Source organism: Neophocaena asiaeorientalis, unplaced genomic scaffold (genome assembly GCF_003031525.2).
Source record: "Neophocaena asiaeorientalis asiaeorientalis breed wild unplaced genomic scaffold, Neophocaena_asiaeorientalis_V1.1 scaffold357, whole genome shotgun sequence".
Lineage (NCBI taxonomy): Eukaryota > Metazoa > Chordata > Mammalia > Artiodactyla > Phocoenidae > Neophocaena > Neophocaena asiaeorientalis.
Window position 1 is genome coordinate 1,080,326 of NW_020173270.1, and position 20,087 is coordinate 1,100,412.

General features: G+C 52.2%; 1 protein-coding gene across 2 annotated transcripts; it reads right to left on the reverse strand.

Annotated features, from left to right (window-relative positions):
* Positions 1-1,391: 1,391 nt before the first annotated feature.
* On the reverse strand, positions 1,392-9,345 carry MRPL4 (mitochondrial ribosomal protein L4). 2 transcript variants are annotated; one of them, XM_024746042.1, is made up of 9 exons: positions 9,070-9,345; positions 8,918-8,975; positions 8,681-8,831; positions 6,321-6,372; positions 4,843-4,960; positions 3,941-4,047; positions 3,740-3,849; positions 3,568-3,644; positions 1,392-2,229 (listed from the first exon to the last, which is right to left on the reverse strand). In XM_024746042.1, the coding sequence occupies exons 1-9, from the start codon at positions 9,124-9,126 to the stop codon at positions 2,084-2,086; spliced, it is 876 nt and encodes a 291-aa protein (XP_024601810.1). In that variant the 5' UTR covers positions 9,127-9,345; the 3' UTR covers positions 1,392-2,083. The 2 variants fall into 2 exon arrangements, with proteins under 2 accessions (XP_024601810.1, XP_024601808.1); XM_024746040.1 differs by having other exon boundaries at positions 8,918-8,984.
* Positions 9,346-20,087: the final 10,742 nt, after the last annotated feature.

Sequence of the window (20,087 nt, forward strand, 5' to 3'; positions counted from 1 at the left end):
CGACTAGGCTGGGCACTGTCAGGACAACAGATGGGTCTTACTTGGGGCCTCGGTGTCCCTGTGGAGCTGGTGAGAGGCACAGGGAGAGGTAGGTAATGGTTTGGGTTTAGCCCAGCATTTCCCAACCAGCCTCTGCACCCCTTCTTCTTTTTTTAAAAAAATAAATTTTATTTATTTATTTATTTAGGCTGCATTGGGTCTTCGTTGCTGCATGCTGGCTTTCTCTAGTTGTGGCCAGCGGAGGCTACCCTTCGTTGCAGTGCACGGACTTCTCATTACGGTGGCTTCTCTTGTTGCAGAGCACGGGCTCTAGGCCCGCGGGCTTCAGTAGTTGTAGCTCATGGGCTCTAGATCGCAGGCTCAGTAGTTGTGGCGCACAGGCTTAGTTGCTCCGTGGCATACGGGATCTTCCCGGACCAGGGCTCGAACCCATGTCCTCTGCATTGGCAGGTGGGTTCTTAACCACTGTGCCACCAGGGAAGTCCCCGCACCCCCTTCTTAATACTGGCTCCAAATAGCTTTTTCTTCCTTTAGTTAATTAATTAGGCTGTGCCGGGTCTTAGTTGCCGCACGCAGGATCTTCACCACGGCATGCGGGACCTAGTTCCCCCACCAGGGATTGAACCCGGGTCCCCTGCATTGGGAGTGCAGAGTCTTACCCACTGGACCACCAGGGAAGTCCTAGCTTTTTCTTTTTTACTCAGTCAAATCTGATGCTTTAAGGATCACAATTTATGCTCATTGAGGACTTTCAAAGAACGTGTTGTAAGCTCTGAAGGCACTCCCAAGAAGCATTCCAGAGATGTTTTCGGCGAGGAGCAGCCCAGTCGATGGGTCACTGCGGCCGCCTGGTTGGGCCTGCACACCAGATGGCAGTTCTGGCTTTTTTTTTTTTGCATTCATACTGTTTTATTTTTTATGATTTTTAAAATAAATCTTATTTATTTTTGGCTGCGTTTGGTCTTTGTTGCTGCACGCGGGCTTTCTCTAGTTGCTGCAAGCGGGGGCTACTCTTCGTCGCGGTGCGTGGGCTTCTTGTTGCAGTGGCTTCTCTTGTTGCGGAGCATGGGCTCTAGGCGCACAGGCTTCAGTAGCTCTGGCACGTGGGCTCAGTAGTTGTGGCTCGCGGGCTCTAGAGCGCAGGCTCAGTAGCTGTGGCGCACGGGCTTTGTTGCTCCGCGGCGTGTGGGATCTTCCCCGACCAGGGCTCGAACCTGTGTCCCCTGCATTGGCTGCCAGATTCCTAACCGCTGCACCACCAGGGAAGCCCCGGGCTGAGTTTAAAGAAACCGACCTCGTTACTTTATAGTCTGTATTGTGATAACCAGCAACAACAACTTGTGGGGGGCAAATAACACCAGCAGACTCAAGCATCAGGATACGGGTTTGGTGTTTTAAAAAAATGTTTATTCACTCATTTATTGACCACGTTGATACTGACTCTGTGCTTAGGGAAAATCACTGTGATGCAAGCGCAGGTCTCCACGCTGCACCCACTTGGGGAATCAGGTCCACACTTGGACTGAAGGACCATAATAAATGGGACCACAAGCCCCGTCAGGGATGCAAGCGCTCGGTGAAAGTGCTTGGGATTGGGAGGTACCATGAGTGGGTTCCTAGCGATGGCTGGTTCTCTGCGTGCTCCGAGGCTGACTCACCCCAGAAAAGTTGATGGTGGGTCATTTCTATAAACAGTGCCTTGAGGCAGCCGGGTACCCAGCGGTGCCACGCACCGGGGAAAGAGCCTAACTCGCCAAATGGAATTATTCACAAAACGGCAATGAGCTGTTGTTCTGTTTCTCCTCTTTGATTAAAAAGTAAAATTTATCTTACACAAAAGAGACTTGGGGCAGGAGCTGCCCCAAGCTCCTGTCAGCGGCCCCTTTCCAGTAGTGATGCCTGCTTGACTGCTCTGTGAGTGGCCTCAGCTTCCCACCGGGATGAGGGTTCTGGCCGCCCTCGCAGGGTGAGCGGGAGGCTCCCAAGCCCACCGGGGGCTCGGCCGGGCTCGGAGCAGGCGCACCGCGTGGACAGCAAGCAGGAAGGAGGGTGGCCGATGGGCCCTGGAGGTGCAGCGTGGGGCTCAGGGGAAATCACGGTAGGGCAGGCGGAAGGGGTAGAGGGGCGTGTGGCGCGAGTCGTGCCAGAGCAGCTTCTCCTCCAGCAAGGCGACGGTCGGCAGGGTCAGGACCAGGGTCTGGTGCTTGAGCATGCTGTGCACGTTCAGGCCTGGGGGGGGAGGGGGACGGGGTGGAGGCACAGGCAGGGCGGGTCCCCCCTGCCCCCAACAGAAACACCAGGGTCTGGTGTAGGGTCCCGAGCCCCGTAGCCTGGGTTCAAACCCTGGCTCAGTCGCTCACCCCCAGCGAGACCCTGGGCAAGAGACTGCCCTTAGCTTGTCAACTTCCAACCGAGAGCATCTTAAGTACCCAACTCCGCCCTGCGCTTGGGCACGGTTCCCACCTCACACCCCAGTGCGGGAGGCTGACGGTAAACAGAGCAGATAAACAAACACAATGTACTGAGGGAGGCCCACGGGGCTGCAGCGAGTGACGAGGGGAAGGAAGGGCAGGGCAGGGCATGCAGGGTCTGTGGTCCTCCGGGGAAGACTTGGGCTTTTACCCTGAGTGACGAGGGAGCCCTGGAGGGTGGTGGGCAGAGGAGGGACAGGACCTGACTCAGGTGCTCAGGCGCCCTCTGGTGGCTGCAGTGGGAGCGGGGGGGGGGGGGGGGGGGGTGAGGAAGATGTCGGGGCGGGGGGGGGGGGGGGGGGGGGGGGGGGGCTGGGAGTGCAGGACAGACTGTGGGGAGGAGTCGGTCAGCTGGAGCCTGGGACCAGGGCACAGGCCACTGTGCCCTAACTGTGCCAGTCCAGGCAGATGGTGGGAGCTGGCCCAGGGCAGTGAGAAGCGGTGGGATTCTGGATATGTTTGGAGACAGCGCTGACAGGGTGAGCTAACAGACCGGAGTGGAGGGGGACAGTGTGGTTTAGGGCCGGAGCTGCTGGGAGGAAGGTCTCGTGTGCCAGGATGACTAGCAGACCCCACGTGCCGCTGTCCAGGAGGCAGCCGGGCACACAGTCAGGAGACCAGGAGAGAGCCCTGGGGATTAGTCACCACAGCCACTGGTGTGACGTACTCAGGACAGCCCTGATCCTGCATCTCCGAGTGAGGAGCCGGGTGGGGACAGCCCGTGGGCCCTCAAACTCACTCCACGCCTGGCACTGTGGCCCAAGCTTGGACAGATGTGACCTCAGAGTGTTTTTTGTTTTTTGGCTGCACCGTGCAGCTTGTGGGATCTTAGTTCCCGGACCAGGGATTGAACCCGGGCCATGGCAGTGAAAGCATGGAGTCCTAACTACTGGACCACCAGGGAATTCCCCTCAGAAGTTTTCTTTAAGAAACACATCATTCTCCCAATGTTCCATCTGGGCAAACTGAGGGTTGGGTGGGGGAGGGTGGTCACTGCCCAAGGCCACTCTGTGACCAAGTTGCAGACACAGGATTTGAACTGGCCCATGCTGTACTCTCTAGGGGTCTGGGAGACAGAGCGGGGCCCTTTGCTCACCAATAGCAGGGACTAGGTTGAAGGTCTTCAACCCAGAGGCAGCTGCCACAATGTTCTGGGGCATGTCCTCGTGTTCTCTGAAACAGAGGCCAAGAGGTGAGCCCCTGCCGAGGACGGACCGCCCCCCCTGTCCCCCTACCCCGGCCACCCCTGCTCTGCCCGGCACCCTCACAAGTCCACAAGGAGGACGGAGTCGCCCCAGCGGCGGTAGCGGGCCAGCTCCATCAGGTACTGGGGGTCTGCGGTCGGCAGCTCCAGGGAGTCCACGATGTGCAGGTCGTCCTGGTGGGAGGAAAGGACAGTCTGAGCCCACCCTGCACCCACAGCCCACACCCCAGGACCCCCGTGGCTCCCGGCAGGACTGCTGCTGTACCTGGGCCAGCTTGACGGTCAGCGCCACCTTGAGGCCCTGCACCCGCACTTTCATGGGCAACATGTAGTAGTAGCTCGTGGGGCCCCGGGGGCCATGGGCAGTGCCTCCTGTGGGGGCAGAGGTACGTGACTAGGTGAAGGCCCCAGCTGGGCTTGGAGGTCAGAAATCTGCCCCAGTGGCTGGCACAGGGAAGGTAGGAGGGAGGCTGCCCTCGGCCAGGCAGAACCCCAGCAAAGAGGGCAGGGCCTCAGGTAGGGATGGAGAGGGGAGGTTGCATCAGGCATCACCTGGGACAGGTAACTTCACCTCACTGGGGCTTGGTGTCTTCAGCCGTCAAACCTGGGGTGAGGATGGTCTACTCGTGTGTCCTCCCTCTGCTGGGCGCTGGGAGTGCAGCAGGGAACATGCGGGACAGGATCCCTGCCCCCACGCCATTCATATTCAGCCAGAGACTTGATCCCAGAGGGAACCAGGCAGCACAGGGGGTTGCAGGGGGTGGGGAGACCCAGAGAGGGTCAGGGAGGGCTTCCTGGAGGAGGCATGGCCCAAACACATCGGAAGGATGAGAGGGATTGGCCAGACAAATGGGAGATGACTCTGAGTCAGCTCTGTTTGGTCTTGGAGGGTGTGCAAGGGACAAGGGGGTGCGGTCTGCAGCCACCAGGGCCTGGAAGGCCAAGATGAGGGGCTCAGACTTCACGCAAAGGCCGCAGGAGCTGGGAGGTTTAGGAAGAGCCCTCTGGGTGCTGTGTGAAGTGTGGGCCAGGAGAGGTGAGATGGGAAGTGGGGCAAAAGGGGCTGTGGCCATGGCCTGATGAGAGGCCAAGGCCAGAGCTGCAGGGAAATGGGGCGAAGTGGATGGAGTCTCCAACCTCTGACCGCACGTGGGCAGACCTGCTTACCTCCTCGCCAGATTGGGGAGCGGATGCTGCCATGCCTGGCGCGCCCACTGCCTTTCTGTGGCCAGGGCTTCCGGCCACCGCCCCGCACCTCGGCCCTGGTCTTGGTCTTGGCATAGCTCTGTGGGCGCAGAGTGAGGAAAGAGTCAGGTTCACAAGGGAGGTGCCGTTGCAGATGAAAGGTGCTGGGCCCAGGAACACAGCAGTGAGCTGGGCGGACTGGCCTGCCGCTGGGGAGCCGGACAGGAGACACAGAGACTGGGGCTCCATCGGGACAAGCACGGAGTGCTTTGGGAGGGCGAGAGGGAGGGAGAGATAAATCAAGAGTTCCCTCCTGCACTCCAGAACGTCAGCCTCAGAGAGGCAGGGGCTCTGCTGCCTGACACACAGTATGTACTTAGTATTTTTTGAATGATTTCCATGTAGTTGTAACTAAAAGGAAGCTGGGGGAATTCCCTGGCTGTCCAGTGGTTAGGACTCTGAGCTTCCACTGCACGGCACAGGGGTTCGATCCCTTGATCCCTGGTCAGCGAACTAAGATCCCGCAAGCCACGTGGCCATAAATAAATAAGTAAAATTAAATAAAAAAATAAAAGGAGGGCTTCCCTGGTGGCACAGTGGTCGAGAGTCTGCCTGCCGATGCAGGGGACACGGGTTCGTGCCCCGGTCTGGAAAGATCCCACATGCCGCGGAGCGGCTGGGCCCGTGAGCCATGGCCGCTGAGCCTGCGCGTCTGGAGCCTGTGCTCCGCAACGGGAGAGGCCACAACAGTGAGAGGCCCGCGTACCGCAAAAAAATAATAATAATAAAAATAAATCAATAAATAAAAGGAAGGTGGGGCATGGAGAAAGACGCGGGGGTTAGGGAGAATCAGGGAGAGGTGTGGGTTAGAGGATCATGCAAGGCTTCCAATGCCAGGCTGATGACTTCATTTCCAGGGCCACGGCGAGCCAGGGAGGACTCGCCAGACTTGAGGTGGGCGGATGGAAGGCGGGGACTCTGATAACAGCATCATCAGCGCTCTTGGTGTAAGATCCAAACACCTCACGTTGCCCCTGTTGACCTCCATGGCCACACTGGGCCCCTTCTGATCCCTGCCACAGAGGCTTTGCCTGTGTTGCCCCGACGCCCTCCACCCCAGCCCCACTGCCCGCTTCACCTGGTTAGCGCCTGTCACACACCTGAGGTTAAACGCCCCTTTCTTTGAGACAACTTCCCTAATTATACATTTACAGGCATGACTGCTTGATTCATGTTCTCCTCACCAGCTAGACTGGGAGCTTCAAAAGGACAGGGACCTTGCCTGTCTTGTCCCCCAGCACAATGCCCAGGGCACAGCGGCAGTTCACAAAATGCCTGGCAAATGGCCCATCGGTGAATGGGTCAGGAGAGAGAAGATGGGGCCTGAGCCCCACAGTCCAGAGAAGACACAGCAGGGGCATCCTCTGCCCCCCCACCCCCGCCCCACTCAGGGCACTCACAATTCTCTTGAAGTTCTTCTGCCAGATGGCAACCTGGTGCAGGATATCCAGCCTGTGGAGGAAGGAGACACGACAGGCCCACTTCCACTTAAAACCCTCTCCGCCCGACTCGATGAAAACTCCGGGGCTTCCCTGGCGGCACAGTGGTTGGGAGTCCGCCTGCTGATGCAGGGGACACGGGTTCGTGCCCCGGTCCAGGAGGATCCCACATGCCGCGGAGCGGCTGGGCCCGTGAGCCATGGCCGCTGAGCCTGCACATCTGGAGCCTGTGCTCCGCAACGGGAGAGGCCACAACAGTGAGAGGCCCGTGTACCGCAAAACAAACAAACAAACAACAACAACAAAAACTCCGGCTCGTCCCCATCCACTTCCAGGGCCCTGTGTGACCTGCCCCGGTCCCTCTCTGAGCCCATCTTGCACCACCTCCAGCTCCACTCTGTGTCCGTTCTATGGAGTCCAGCCTCCAAGCCTCTGCACTTGCCGTTCCCCCTGCCTGAAATGCTCTTCCCCTGGCTGGTTCCTTTTCTGCCTACCAGTCTTAGCCCAAATGGTATCTCCAGGAGGAGTCCCCTTGCTAAAGAGGACTTTACCTTACTCCTTTCCTACCATTACGACTTCCTTACTGCCACTTCTTTACAGACTGGTTTGCCTCTCTACCCCTGTGCTGTTCCATACAGTAGACACTGGCCACATGTGTCTGGCCACCCGAGAGGTGGCCAGTGCCACATGGTGAAACGACAAGATTTTAGATTTATCAGGCTAAACAAAATATATTATTGAAATCAATCTCATTTGTTTCTATTTGAAAGAAAACTTGGCTACTGGAAGAATTTAAGTTACATGCGTGGCTCGCATTGGACAGTGCTACCAGGCTGGTTTGCCAGGGGTTGGCAAACTATGGCCAGTAAGGCCAAATTTGGCCTGCTGCCTGTTCTTGTAAATATGTTTTACTGGAACACAGCCACGCTCATTCACTTACACACTGCCTATGGATACTTTTGTACTACATCAACAAAGATGAGGAGTTGCCATGGAGACGTTACAGCCTGCAAAGCCAAAAACATTTACTCTCTGGCTCTTTACAGAAAAAGTTTGCTGATCCCGGCTTAGACTGGGAGCAACATCAGCAACCTCGGTGCTCATTCACTGCTGTATCCCTGACACCTAGAATGGAATCCGGCACATAGTAAGTGCTTCATAAGTATTTACAGAATAAACAAAATATGTCGTTTTTATCACCCTCTAGCAGACTGGGACTCTGTAAAGACAGAGAGCAAACCATACAAATAAGTAACAGTAATAGATTAATAGCACTTATGTGCCAGACACATACACGTAAGAGACATCACACACCTTGGCAAGCGAAAACTTGGTCCTGGGAGTTGGCCCATATAGGGTTGAGATCTGGCTCTAAAGTTTATAAGCTGTGTGACCTTGGGCAAATTTCTTAACTTGTCTGTGCTCAGTTTCCTTACCTACGAAGTAAGAATAATAGAATCCATTCCTAGGGTTGCTATGAGGATCTAGTTAACTAAACTGCAAGTAGGGTGACTTCCCTGGTGGTCCAGTGGCTAAGACTCTGCGATCCCAATGCAGGGGGCCCAGGTTTGATCCCTGGTCAGGGAACTAGATCTCACATGCCACAACTAAAAAGGTTCCGCATGCCGCAACTAAGGATCCTGCATGCTGCAACGAAAATCCCCCACGCGGCAACCAAGATCCTGCGTGCGGCAACTAAGACCCGACACAGCTAAATAAATATATATTTTTAAAATGCAAATATGCTCCCCCCCCCCAACAAAAAAAGGGAATTCCCTGGCAGTCCAGTGGGTAGGACTCTGTGTTTTCACTGCTGAGGGCTGAGGTTCAATCCCTGGTTGGGGAACTAAGATCCTGCAAGCCACGTGGCCAAAAATAAAATAAAATAAAATACAAATAGACTGTCCCAGGCACACAGTAAGGACTTAACCACTGTTAGTGCTCATTTTTGCAAAAACCAATAACAGCAACAATAACCAACATTTCTACAGACCATATTATGGACTAGAATGATCTCATTTAATCGTTTGAGGTTTGACAGAATAGAGACACTGAAGCACAAGGGGGAAGGCAGGATTTGAATCCAGTCACTCGGGTTCCAGAGCTCTGCGTCCCTAACCCTCAGAGGATGTTACCTCTCAGCCCTCACCTTCACACAACTCTACAGCAAGAAAAACCATCATTCTCTCTCTCTTTTTTTTTTTTTATCACTCTCTTCTAACAGGTGGAGAAACTGAGGCTCGAGTCCAGGTCATCCCGATTCCTAAATCCCCGCTCCTCGTCCCTCTGCCACCCAGTTTACCATTTCGGCTCCCACTTACCTGGGCGTCGCGGAGAAAACGTCTGGGTGCAGCTCGGTCAGACCCAAGCGCTCCTGCTCGTAGCCCCGCAGGGACTCGACCCAGGCCTGCACGGGACGCCGGTGCGCGAGTACCGGGAGCTCGCACCTGCGCAGCACGGGCACCTGAGGACCTGGAGCGATTGGGAGGTCAAGGGTCAGGAGCAAGGGTCAGAGTTTCCGGTTGCCTCCCCTCCTAGGGCAACCCCAGCAACCTCACCCGCGCTCGCCACCGGTTCTGGTTTCACCGCCGGCTGCACTGCCTCTTCTGCCAGCGCCTTTAGGCCCTGTAAACGGTAAGCAAGACTGAGAGACGATCCCCAGACCCTCCAACCTTTGTCCTCCGACCCCGCCTTCAGTCCCCGGCCTCACCCGGCAGCCCTTGGGCCGAAGCCAGGCCCGCGCCCCTGCCCGGACTAGCTGCAGCATTGTAGCGCAGCTCCCCACGCTTAGAGAGGTCAAGGCTTCCTCTGCTGGACTCTCTCGACGCCTCGCGATGACGTCACGCCCGCGACGCCGCCGGCCGGGCTTGTATTCGGCGTTAGAAAGCTGGGCGAGCAAGAGCAAAGACGCCGGGGACCGCTAACGCCTGTCCCTACCTCCGCCCCAAGACTAACCCCAGACGCTAATTTTCACCACTGGCCTAAAGAACCCTCTGCAACACCTGGGAGCGCGACCCGACAGCGAGAAACCCCGCCCCCTCTTCGGTCCCGCCCCCAAAGAGCCGGTGCGGTAATCCAGCCAATGAAACCTCCCTGCTCAAAGGGCGCGCTCCTCGTTCAGCCAATGAGCTCGTTCAGTCTGGAAAAGTGGCTGGGCGGTGCTAGGGCGGGCACCTAAGGGAATATGGCCAATAACTGTTAGGCTTTTCTTTTTATTTATTTATTTTTGTCGGCCACGTCCCCAGGGCCCGCCCGCTTTGGGCCTCCAAGACCGTAGCGGTTGGTTTCTCCAGAAACGTGGTTTTGTTTGCTTGTTTAAATGCAGGGCGTTATCTCTCACAGAAAGCCCTCAGGGTAGGGCCTGGCGGATCGTGCTTCTCTTAGGTTCCCCCGGGGCACGTCCCCCTCAAATGCGTCAGGTTAGGAGATGTGTCTCCCCCCATCACCTAGGCCAAAGGTCCTGTCGCATCTCAGACTGCCAGGACTCTCCGAGAGCAAACTGGGGAGTCCACAGATCCTGCGTTGCCTCCCTCATCCACTCTCACCAACAGAAATCCAAACGCTCATTTTGTAGGTTCTTTGCCACGTTCCTCGTCAGGCCTCCAGGCGGCGCCACGAGCCCATAGCAGCCTGCCCGGGAGGGCCAGACCTGAGCCCTTGATTACCAGTGAGAAATGGACCGAGTTTAGCCGCCGAGAACGGTGGTCTGGGAGCCAACCTCAGTGTCCTCATCTGGAAAATGGGGAGGTGTGAGATTCGATGAAATGATGGAGGCAAAGCATGCGTAGCTTTATTATTATTATTATTACTATTATTTTGAAGGTGAGTTTTATCATCAAAGCAAGACAAGAACCAAGGTAGGGGATTTCCCTGGTGGTCCAGTGGTTAGGAATCCGCCTTCCAATGCAGGGGACGGGAGTTCGATCCCTGGTGGGGGGAACTAAGATCCCACGTGCTGCGGTGCAAGTAAGCCCGGGTGCTGCAACTGGAAAGAAGTCTGCATGCTGCAACGAAGAGCCTGCGTGCCACAACTAAGACCCAATGCAGGGCTTCCCTGGTGGCGCAGTGGTTGAGAGCCATAAAAATAAACAATAAAAGGTCAAAAAGGGAAAAAAAAAAAAAGCCAAGGTAGGGATGGGGGTGGACCGTGGAAGACTTGAAGGCTTTTGTTTTGTGTTTTTGCATCTGATGTATAACATATGGATATTTTTGTGAAGTATTAATGAAAACTTATAATGTGTTTCATTGTGCATTCTATCCTTGCAAGAACTGTGGATATGTGTTTCAAACTCCACACACTTTGCAATTTTAAAAGGTCTTTTAATTTTGTACAATTTTGTTTATTCATCTTATGTTTGCATAAGTAATTCACACACCTCGTAAAGAAAAGTCCAAAAACTACAAAAAGAAAACTAGAGTGAAAAGTCTGTCTCCACCCTCTGTTCCCTGCCCTGCCCCCACCCACCTCTTTCCCTTCCCAGAAGCCACCACCACAACCAGCTGTGTGTCTTCTCCCAGAACCAGTTTATTATTTTACAGACAGATTTACATGTCTGTCCTGTGCAAGAGAATTTAGATTTTATGTGGTGAAAGATGGACCAGCACTTAGCTGCTTAATGATTTGTTGGGCACCTACTGTGTACTGCTGGGGTAAATCCAGCAGACACGCTTGAGATACTCACAGCCCAGTGCAGAAGGTTGAAAGATCAGAATGGGGGAGGGGAGGTCTACAGGGTCTGTGGGAGCACAGGGGAAGAACTGCTAATCTGTGGCGGCGGGGGTCTCAGAGGCAACTTTTCTGAAGCTGCAACCGGAGAGCTAAGGCTTGAGGGTCCATCAGGAGTTTGTCCAAAGGAAAAAATGTGATCCAGGCTGAGGAAACAGCAGTTGCAAAAGCCAGAAGTGGGGACTGGGGGAAGGGGTGGCTGGACTTTCCTGATGGCCACAAGCTTAGTTCATTGACTCAGTCATTTATGTTGAACCCACCTCAGGGCCTTTAGTACTGTTGTTCCTTCTGCCTGGATCATACTTTTCCCAGAGCTACACATGGCTTGATCCCTCACCTCCAATTCTTTGCTCAAATGTCACCTCCTCCGAGAAGCCTGTCCTGACCACCCTATTTCAAATTGCAATCCCCACCCTTGGCCCTTCTGACTGCCTTATCCCGCCCTATTTTTTCCCATCAGTACTTATCTTTTAACATCCTATATAATTTCCTGGGGTTTTTTTTAAGGATCTTTATCTTTTAAAAAATATTTGTTTATTTATTTATTTGGATGCATCGGGTCTTGGTTGTGGCGTGTGGGCTTCTCTAGTTGTGGCACTCGAGCTTCTCTCTAGTTGTGGCGCGTGGGCTCTAGAGCGTGGGGTCTCAGTAGTTGCGGCATGCGGGCTTAGTTGCCCCGTGGCATTTGGGCTCTTAGTTCCCCGACCGGGGATCCAAGGCAGGCGTTGGAAGGCAGATTCTTAACCACTGGACCACCAGGGAAGTCCCTCCTGGGGTTTTTTTTAATGCTTTTTGTCTGTCTCCCCTACTAGAGGAGAAATTTTGCCTCCCCCTCTTGGCAGAAATTTTGCTCTGTCTTGTTCCCTGCAGCCAGCATAGTGCCTGTAACACAGTGGGCGCTCAATACATGTTTCTTGAGTGAATTCCTTTGTTCATCATCCTAATGCAGGGGTATTACCAGAAACAGAGCCCCCCGCTCTGTCTCTTGGGTCTCAAGATCTGTAACCCCCTGAGGTCACAGGTACATAAGGTACCCAATGAATGATTATTTACCCAATGGCACTGGAGTCACATAGACAGGTTCAGATCCAGGGGCTGCTGCTAATTGGTTGGGTGTCCCTGGGCCAGTGGTTAGCACTTTCAGAGTTTGGCCCTAATTGGTAGGTGGGACACACACAAACTCTCCCCTGCTGAGCTGTGTGGAGGATGAGTTCTCTTTCCTTCCATCCTCAGTTCCCACAGTGTTTTCCCCCACCCCCACAAAGGGAGCCTGTAAATACTTGAGTCAGATCCGTCCCTTCTCTGCTCAGAACCCTCCATGCCTCCTACAGCAAAAGCCAAAGTCCTTAGGTAAAAAGCCGAAATCCTCACTGCAGCCCACAGTGCCCTGCAGGACCTGTCCTCACTTCCTCTCACTGTCCCCCTCTATCTCCCTGTGGTTTCCACCATACTGGTCTTCTCACCAGAACCTGTCAATCTCACACCAGCCTCAGGGCCTTTGCACTGGCTGTCCCTTGTACGTGGACCACTCTCCCCTAAATATCTGCATGGTTCACTCCCTCATCTCCTTCAGGTCTTTACTCAAATGTCACCTTCTCAGGTGACACTGGGTCTAAAAATCACAGTCCTTTCCTACCCCACATATCTAATCTGCCTTCCCAGTATCATTGTTTCCAGAACTCACACCACATTCTAAGAGATGACATCATGTTCTTATTTATCCTGCTTCTTGTCTGTCTCCTCCACTAGAACATCAGCTCCTGGAGGATAGAGGTCTTTGTTTCTTTCACTGCTGGGCCCCCATGCTAAGAAGGAGAAGGGTGCCAGGCACCCAGAAGGTTCTCAATACATAGTAATTGAACAAATGGAATGTAGAGAAAGCAGTTTGCACACGGTTCCCCCACTGGTGTTATTGATTGTGAGCCTTAATGAAAGGGAGGTAATGACCTCGAGACCTTCACACTGCGAGGCTCAAAGTTTGACCGTTTTGGCCCAAGCCTGGGTGGAGTCAAAGGTCGAGGTGTCCAGCCCATTCCTGTGGATCAAAGGCTCAGTTGTAGGTGACCTCTGTCCCCAATGGGCCAGCATCAGCCTTGCAGCCCAGAGAGGGTCTTTGCTGGCCACGGGCATGATAGCAATTTAGGGAGCATATATTGGAAGCTGGAGGGCCCCTCAACACCTGGCCATTCCTAGCCCCCCATCACTGTGCCAGGGTTTTCACAAAGGCCAGAGTCAAGGCTGGAATATTGGGGGGCAACCTTCAGATAGAAGATGCAGGGTATGAGTGCAGGATTGATAGGGGGGCGGTCTGACCTCTTTGGGGGAGCTGTTTAAAGTACATCCCCATCAACTCCCAAAACATCTGCTGTGTGTTTGTTTGCAACTCAGTTTGTGGGTAACTGCTAAGCGTGTGAGGAGGAGGAGGGATCCCCATTGAGGCATTCTCCCCCAACCCCTGGGGACGGGCCTGATTTGCGTAGATGTTTCCATTCCCTTCAGTTCAGCATCAAAGCAGGTGCGTGGAGCAGAAAAAAAGGCGCAGGGACAGCCCCCTGGGTTTTGGCAGAGACTCAGACCCCCTCAGGGCTTGAACCCCTGGGTAGGGCACATGGGCTGTCTGGGCCTCAGTTTCCCCCTCTGTAAGATGGGGGTATAATCACCCCTTCCTCATGTTTTGTGTCAGCCTTGCACCTGTGTACACTCAGGTCACCCATTCCCTGCTCTGTCCCTGCCCCATGGCTAAGGGCTGACCCCTACACAGGATAGCCCCCTTGTCCCCTGCCATCTGTGCCCAGATTTAGCCAAAGGCAGGCACTGAGGGTAGATTGGAGGGTGAGAAGATGGGAGAAGCCAGGGTAGTTCCCCTCATCTGCTTCTGACAGCATCTCCCACTGGACACGGCCTCCCTATTTGTTAATTTGCAAGTTATCTCACCCCCACCATGCTTTGGTTTCTCATCTAGGTCACCAACCCCTGTATTAAAGCCCCTCTGTTTGAGATATGTCTGTTTTCCTAAGTGGACTTTTACTGATGTAAGGCAGTTGTGAGGGGTTTCTGTTTAAGATACAATTTAAAACAAATAAAGTCTCCCCTTTTCAGTGTACAGTTCCACAAGTTTACACACACATATACAGTCATATAAACGCCGCCACCATCAAGATATAGAGTTGTTCCATCACCAAAAAATTCCCCCACGCCTTTTTGTAGTCAACTCCTCCCTCCACCCTCAGGCCCTACGAGTCATTGGTTGCTCACTGTCCCTACAGTTTGCCTTTTCTAGAATGGCATAGAAATGGACTCATATAGTATATAGTCTTCTGTGTCTGCCTTCTTTCCCTCATCATAATACATGTGAGATTCATCCATGTTGTTCTATATCGCTTGTTCCTTTCAGAACTCGAGGTTTCAAATATTATATGCCTGAGTGGTCTTCCATGTGAAGATAAACTGCAGTGTGTCTATTCATCCCTTAGTTAAAGGAGCTGTTGTGAGCTTTTGATGGGTTTGCAAAGAGCTTAGGACAGTAACTGGCACATGATATATGGGTCAGCTGTTATTATTATGCTGGAGGGGGGCTGAAGTGGGCCTTTGGGGTTCCCCTCTCCCCTAACTATGTACATCTGCCTCATCTGGAAGAGACAGCCCACCCTTCCCAGGCTCAATGGGCTAAAACTGCATCTGGTGCAGACGTGGCAGGGACTGGCCTCCACCGGCAGCCTCCCCACCCCATTCCTGAGCTGAAAGTGGACCTCACGCCCATGGATGGACGAAACAAGGCCGCTGCAGCTCCGCTGCCTGCCAAGATCAGCATCTGGAAAGCTTCTCTGCAGCTGGGCCCCTCCCCCAGCCCTGGGGTGATGTTGAGAAAGTTGGGACCTGTCTCAGACACTTCTCCTTGTGCAGTTCCTCCTGCCAAAACCTGAGAGCTGGGGATGGGGGGAGAGTGGAGGCCCAGAGCGGATGGAGGACAGTCCCAGACCTCATCAACTGGGGGGAGTTCACAAAGTTTGGGGTGGGGTGGGATCAGAGGTCAGAGGGTTTCCTTCACCTCTGGACTACAGAGAAGAACATTCTGCATGTCACCAGTGACCGACGTGGTCCTCAGTGATAACCACCGCCCTTCTATTCCAAATCAATGGGGGAGGAATGGGGACGGGCAGGACTGGGTCTGGGACTTGGGATGAAAAAGAGGACAGAGAGCTCTAGTTCAAATCCTACCACGACTGTGTGCCTCACTTTCCTCATCTTTAAAATGGGGTGAGGAAAAGGCAAAACTATGGGGACAGAAAAAGATCAATGACTGCCGATGATTAAGGACGGGTCGGGGCGGTAATGGATAGGCAGAGCACAGAGGCTTTCTGGGCCAGCGAAGCTATTCTGTATGATACTATTGATATAATGGTAGATATGTGTCATTATACATTTGTCCAAACCCACAGACTGTACAACACCAAGAGTGAACCCTCATGTAAGCCATGGACTTGGGGTGATATCAACGTGTCCGTGTAGGTTCAGCAATAGTAACAAATGTGGGCTTCCCGGGTGGCGCACTGGTTAAGAATCCGCCTGCCAATGAAGGGGACACGGGTTCGAGCCCTGGTCTGGGAAGATCCCACGTGCCGCGGAGCAACTAAGCCCGTGCGCCACAACCACTGAAGCCTGCGCGCCTAGAGCCCGTGCTCCGCAACAAGAGAAGCCACGACAATGAGAAGCCCGCGCACTGCAAAGAAGAGTGGCCCCCGCTCACTGCAACTAGAGAAAGCCCGCGTGCAGCAACGAAGACCCAATGCAGCCAATAAGTAAATAAAGAAATAAATATATTTAAAAAAACGAAAGTAACAAATGTGCCACTCTGGTAGGGGCTGTTGATGGTGGGGAGGCTATGTGTGTGTGGGGCAAGGGAGATATGCGACATCTCTGTACTTTCTGCTCAATTTTGTTTTTGGGTTTTTTTTTTGTTTGTTTGCTTTTCTTTTCTTTTTCGTTTTCTTTCTTTGGCCATGCCACGCGGCATGCAGGATCTTAGTTCCCCGACCAGGGATTGAACCTGTGCCCCCTGCAGTGGAAGCATGGGATCCTAACCACTGGACCAGCAGGGAATTAGCTCTGCTCAGTTTTGCTGTCATCCTGAAACGGTTCTAAAAAATAAAGTCTATTTAAAAAAATGGGATGATGATGATAGTCATGATACCCACCTCCTAGGGTTGGAGGATTCACAGAGCCGCACCCAGCACAGTCTGTCCGTGTGAGTGTAAGCCACTATTGTCAGTGGCCCTGTAATTAGTGGAGGCTGCTCCAAGCCTCTTCCTTTTCTTCTTTTTCCCCTGCTTGGGAGCTCCCCAAGGCAAGGGCCCCATTTCCTTCCTCTTCTGCTGTTCTCTCACTCAGGGATCCCCCCTAGGGAGGGTTCACCTTTCCCCTTTGACCCCCTGGACCATCAGGGCGTCTATGCCAGTGTTTCCCAATACTCTAGCCTGTTCCCTCAGCTGACCCAGTGGAGACGTCATGTTACCCCAGAAGTGGGAGGTGAGGGGGGGAGGCAGAAGTAGCTTGCTGGTGTATCTGTGTATCCCTGGGGACATCACCTTTGTCTAGGAGCCATGGTCCCCCTAACAGACGGCCGGATATGTCTGCAGCCTTGACAGTACCCCCCCCCACCCACAGGTCCCTGAGGGGATAGCAAACTGCTGAGCCAGCCAAGGCAAGCTGGGGGGGGGTGTTGCACTTCCTCCCCAGCTCTCAGATCCTCACAGAGGGCTTAGATTTCCGCTCTGATAGCTCTCTGGCGAGGAGAGGACCCAGTTTTTTTAGTACTTTGTCCTCTGTGGGTTGAACACCTGGTTTCTAGAGGTTGTACAGCTGCACTTCATTTGGGCAGAGGATTCGGTAAGGTTGTGCTATGGTCTGAGTGGACCCCAAGATCTGGCCCGGAGCTGAGTGGACACTGAAATCTGGCTCAGGAAAAGGAGTGAATTCACTCTCTGGCTTTTCTTATCTTCCCATCAAAGCCCTGCTACCCTGTGTTAGAACGGTCTGGTTTCTTCGGTCTCCTCCAACGGACTGTCAGTTTTGGTTGGCAGAAACCAAGGAGGTATCACCAGAGCTGGCACAGAGCATTCTATGTTGCATTATATAAATATATATGCTGTCTACCTGTATGTAACATTAATATATTGATTCTTAATATTCATAACTTAAATATGTTTATCCTTTTTTTTTTTTTTTTTTTTACAGCACCAATATGTTTACTCTTAATACAAATTTATTTCATAGCGACACGTTGAATAATAGCATAGATGTTTATTAGCAATGTTATTGGTTATTTATATTATTGATCCTATTTGTTGTTATTATTACAGGAACGATTTTACATTAGAAGTCTGGTGATTTGTTACCTTCGATTTGATTTTTCATGTCTTTGTAAATTTTTTGAATTGGTAATATGAGCTAAAAATTTCAAACAGTCCCCCCCCCGCTACCCCCAGGGTACACCATGAAAAGTCTGGTCCCCTCTCACCTGTTCCCCTGCCGCCCCCACCGTCCCCCTCCCTGGGGGTAACCGCTGTGACGGTGTCTTGTGCCCTTCTCCTGGAGACGGCCTGTAGGTCCACAGGCAAATGTGTGTGTATTTATACAGCCCTTATAAATATACCCAGAAATGCAGGCAGGCAAGCAAGCAACTGGTTTACATTGCGCTTTTTTCATCTTAACATGTTGAACACAGTTTCATATCAAGACTACTCCAATTTTACTTTTTAATAGGCATAAACGGATCAACTTTAATTTCCTTTTCCAAAGTTTTGCTGTTCAGCACTGCCTATGGAGTGTAATATGCATACAAAAGAGTGTGCTGAACTTCTCCCTTTTTTTGAAATGGGTTGCATTGTCTGGGATTTAAGCATCCACAATTTTTTTTTAAAATTTTCAGCTTTTCTGAGGTATCCCTGACATGTAAAATTGTAAGATACTTAAAGTGTACATCCAGGTGATTGGATATATGTATACATTGTGAAAGGAGTCCCCCCCCCATCTAGTTAATGAACACATCCTTCACCTCACATATTTATCTTTTTATTGTGGATGTGAGAGCATTTAAGTTCTACTCTCTCAGAAGTTCCAATTGTTTGATACAGTATTACCAACTGTAGTCACCATGCTGTAAATTAGATCCCCAGACCTTATTATAACTGAAAGTTTGCACCCTTTTACTAATCTCTCCCTATTTCCCCACCCACCACAGCCCCAGCAACCACTTTTCCTACTCTCTGTTTCTGTAAGTTTGACTTTTTCTTTTTTAATTCCACATAAAAGTGATACCATGTGGTATTTGTTTTTCTCTGTCTGGCTCTTTTCACTTAGCATAAGGCCCTCAGGTTTCATCCATGTTGTTGAAAATGACAGGACTTCCTTTCTCATGGCTGAAAAATATTTCATTGTGTGTGTGTGTATATGTGTGTGTGTATATATATATATATATATATATATATATATATAACACTTTTTTGTCATTTTGCTTTTCAACACTCTTCACTGAAGTATCATATACATATAGGGAATTCCCTGGTGGTCCAGTGGTTAGGACTCCACGCTTTCACTGCTGAGGGCTCAGGTTCAATCCCTGGTTTGGGAACTAAGATCCCACAAGCCACGTGGTGCCGCAAAAAAAAAAAAAAAAAAAAAAAAAAAAGATAGAAGATAGATAATACCCTCTCCCTCCTTTTTCTTGCACTGTCTGGGTATCAAGCAGTCTACCTTTCAATTTAATTTATTGTTGGAATAGGGCACATGTTACAAAAGTCAAAAGGTACAAAAGCATTCACAGAGTGAAAGCTACCTCCCTCCTGTCCCCTGTCCCCTATCTTTCAGTTCCTCGCCCAGGAAATTTATCAGTTTCTTCTTGCAATATTCTGGATATTCTGAGCACATACAGTAGAACATCAACTCCATTGGAACAGGGAGTTTTATCTGTTTTGTTTCCTGATCTATCTCCAGCCTTTTAGTATGGTATCTGGCACATAGCAGGTGCTTACTGTATGTGGTAAGTAAACATATAAGTAAGTAAACATATAAGCAGATTATGTATTCATCTTCACAAATAGTACCCTCCTGAACATGAGTTCCATGAAGGCAAGGGCTTTTTTTCCTGTTCTGTTCACCGCTGTGCCCAGCAGGCACACCAAAAACATTTGTTGAAGGAGTGAGGGATGTGTTGTCTAGTCACTGATTTCACACACACGCGTCAGTAAATGAAGGTGTGCTTCATCTCTGCAGCCAGGCACCCAGATATGCCCAGGAAAAGCTGAATGAGGAAAAGAGGGAAACTAAAGAACTGGATAGGACTTCCCTGGTGGTCCAGTGGTTAAGACTCCACGCTATTGGGCCTCAAAACTTGAAAGGCAGGACTCAGCCTGGGCCTGCTGGTCAACCACAGCGAGCGCAATCAACTGACAGAGGCAATGGAAGCTTCTGGGTGCGCCCAGTCTTCTAGGGCAGAGGGGCCAGCGCCTGAATTCTGGGGCCTTATCAAGGCAAAAACCAATCCATTCTTTGAGGCAGGGCCTGGCACATAGTAGGAACTTGCTTATTTGTTGGATGAATACACAGTGGGCACTCAATGCCTATTTGTTGTGTTGACACTTAGTAGGTGCTTCGTGGCTCCTCGCTGAGTAAATAAAGGGGATTCCATGTGCTCCTCCAATTCCAGGCTCCTAGGGATGGGCCAAGAGTACATCTGCAATCCAAGACAGTCGTTTCAGGTTGAGGTCACCTGGCCAGGACCGACTGGACAGCACGGGGCTGCGTGACGTCATGCGCCGACCGCTTCTCACGGGTGGGGGCTGGGAGGGGCAGGGCTGGAGGTGGGGGTGCGGACAAAGGGACCCCGCGCGCCTCCTCCCCACCCGCCTCCTCCCCGCCCGCCCTCGCGCGCGCCCCGCTGGGCAGGCCACATCTGGAATTCATTGCTGCTGCCGCCGGAAAGGAGGCGGAGATAGGGCGGGGCA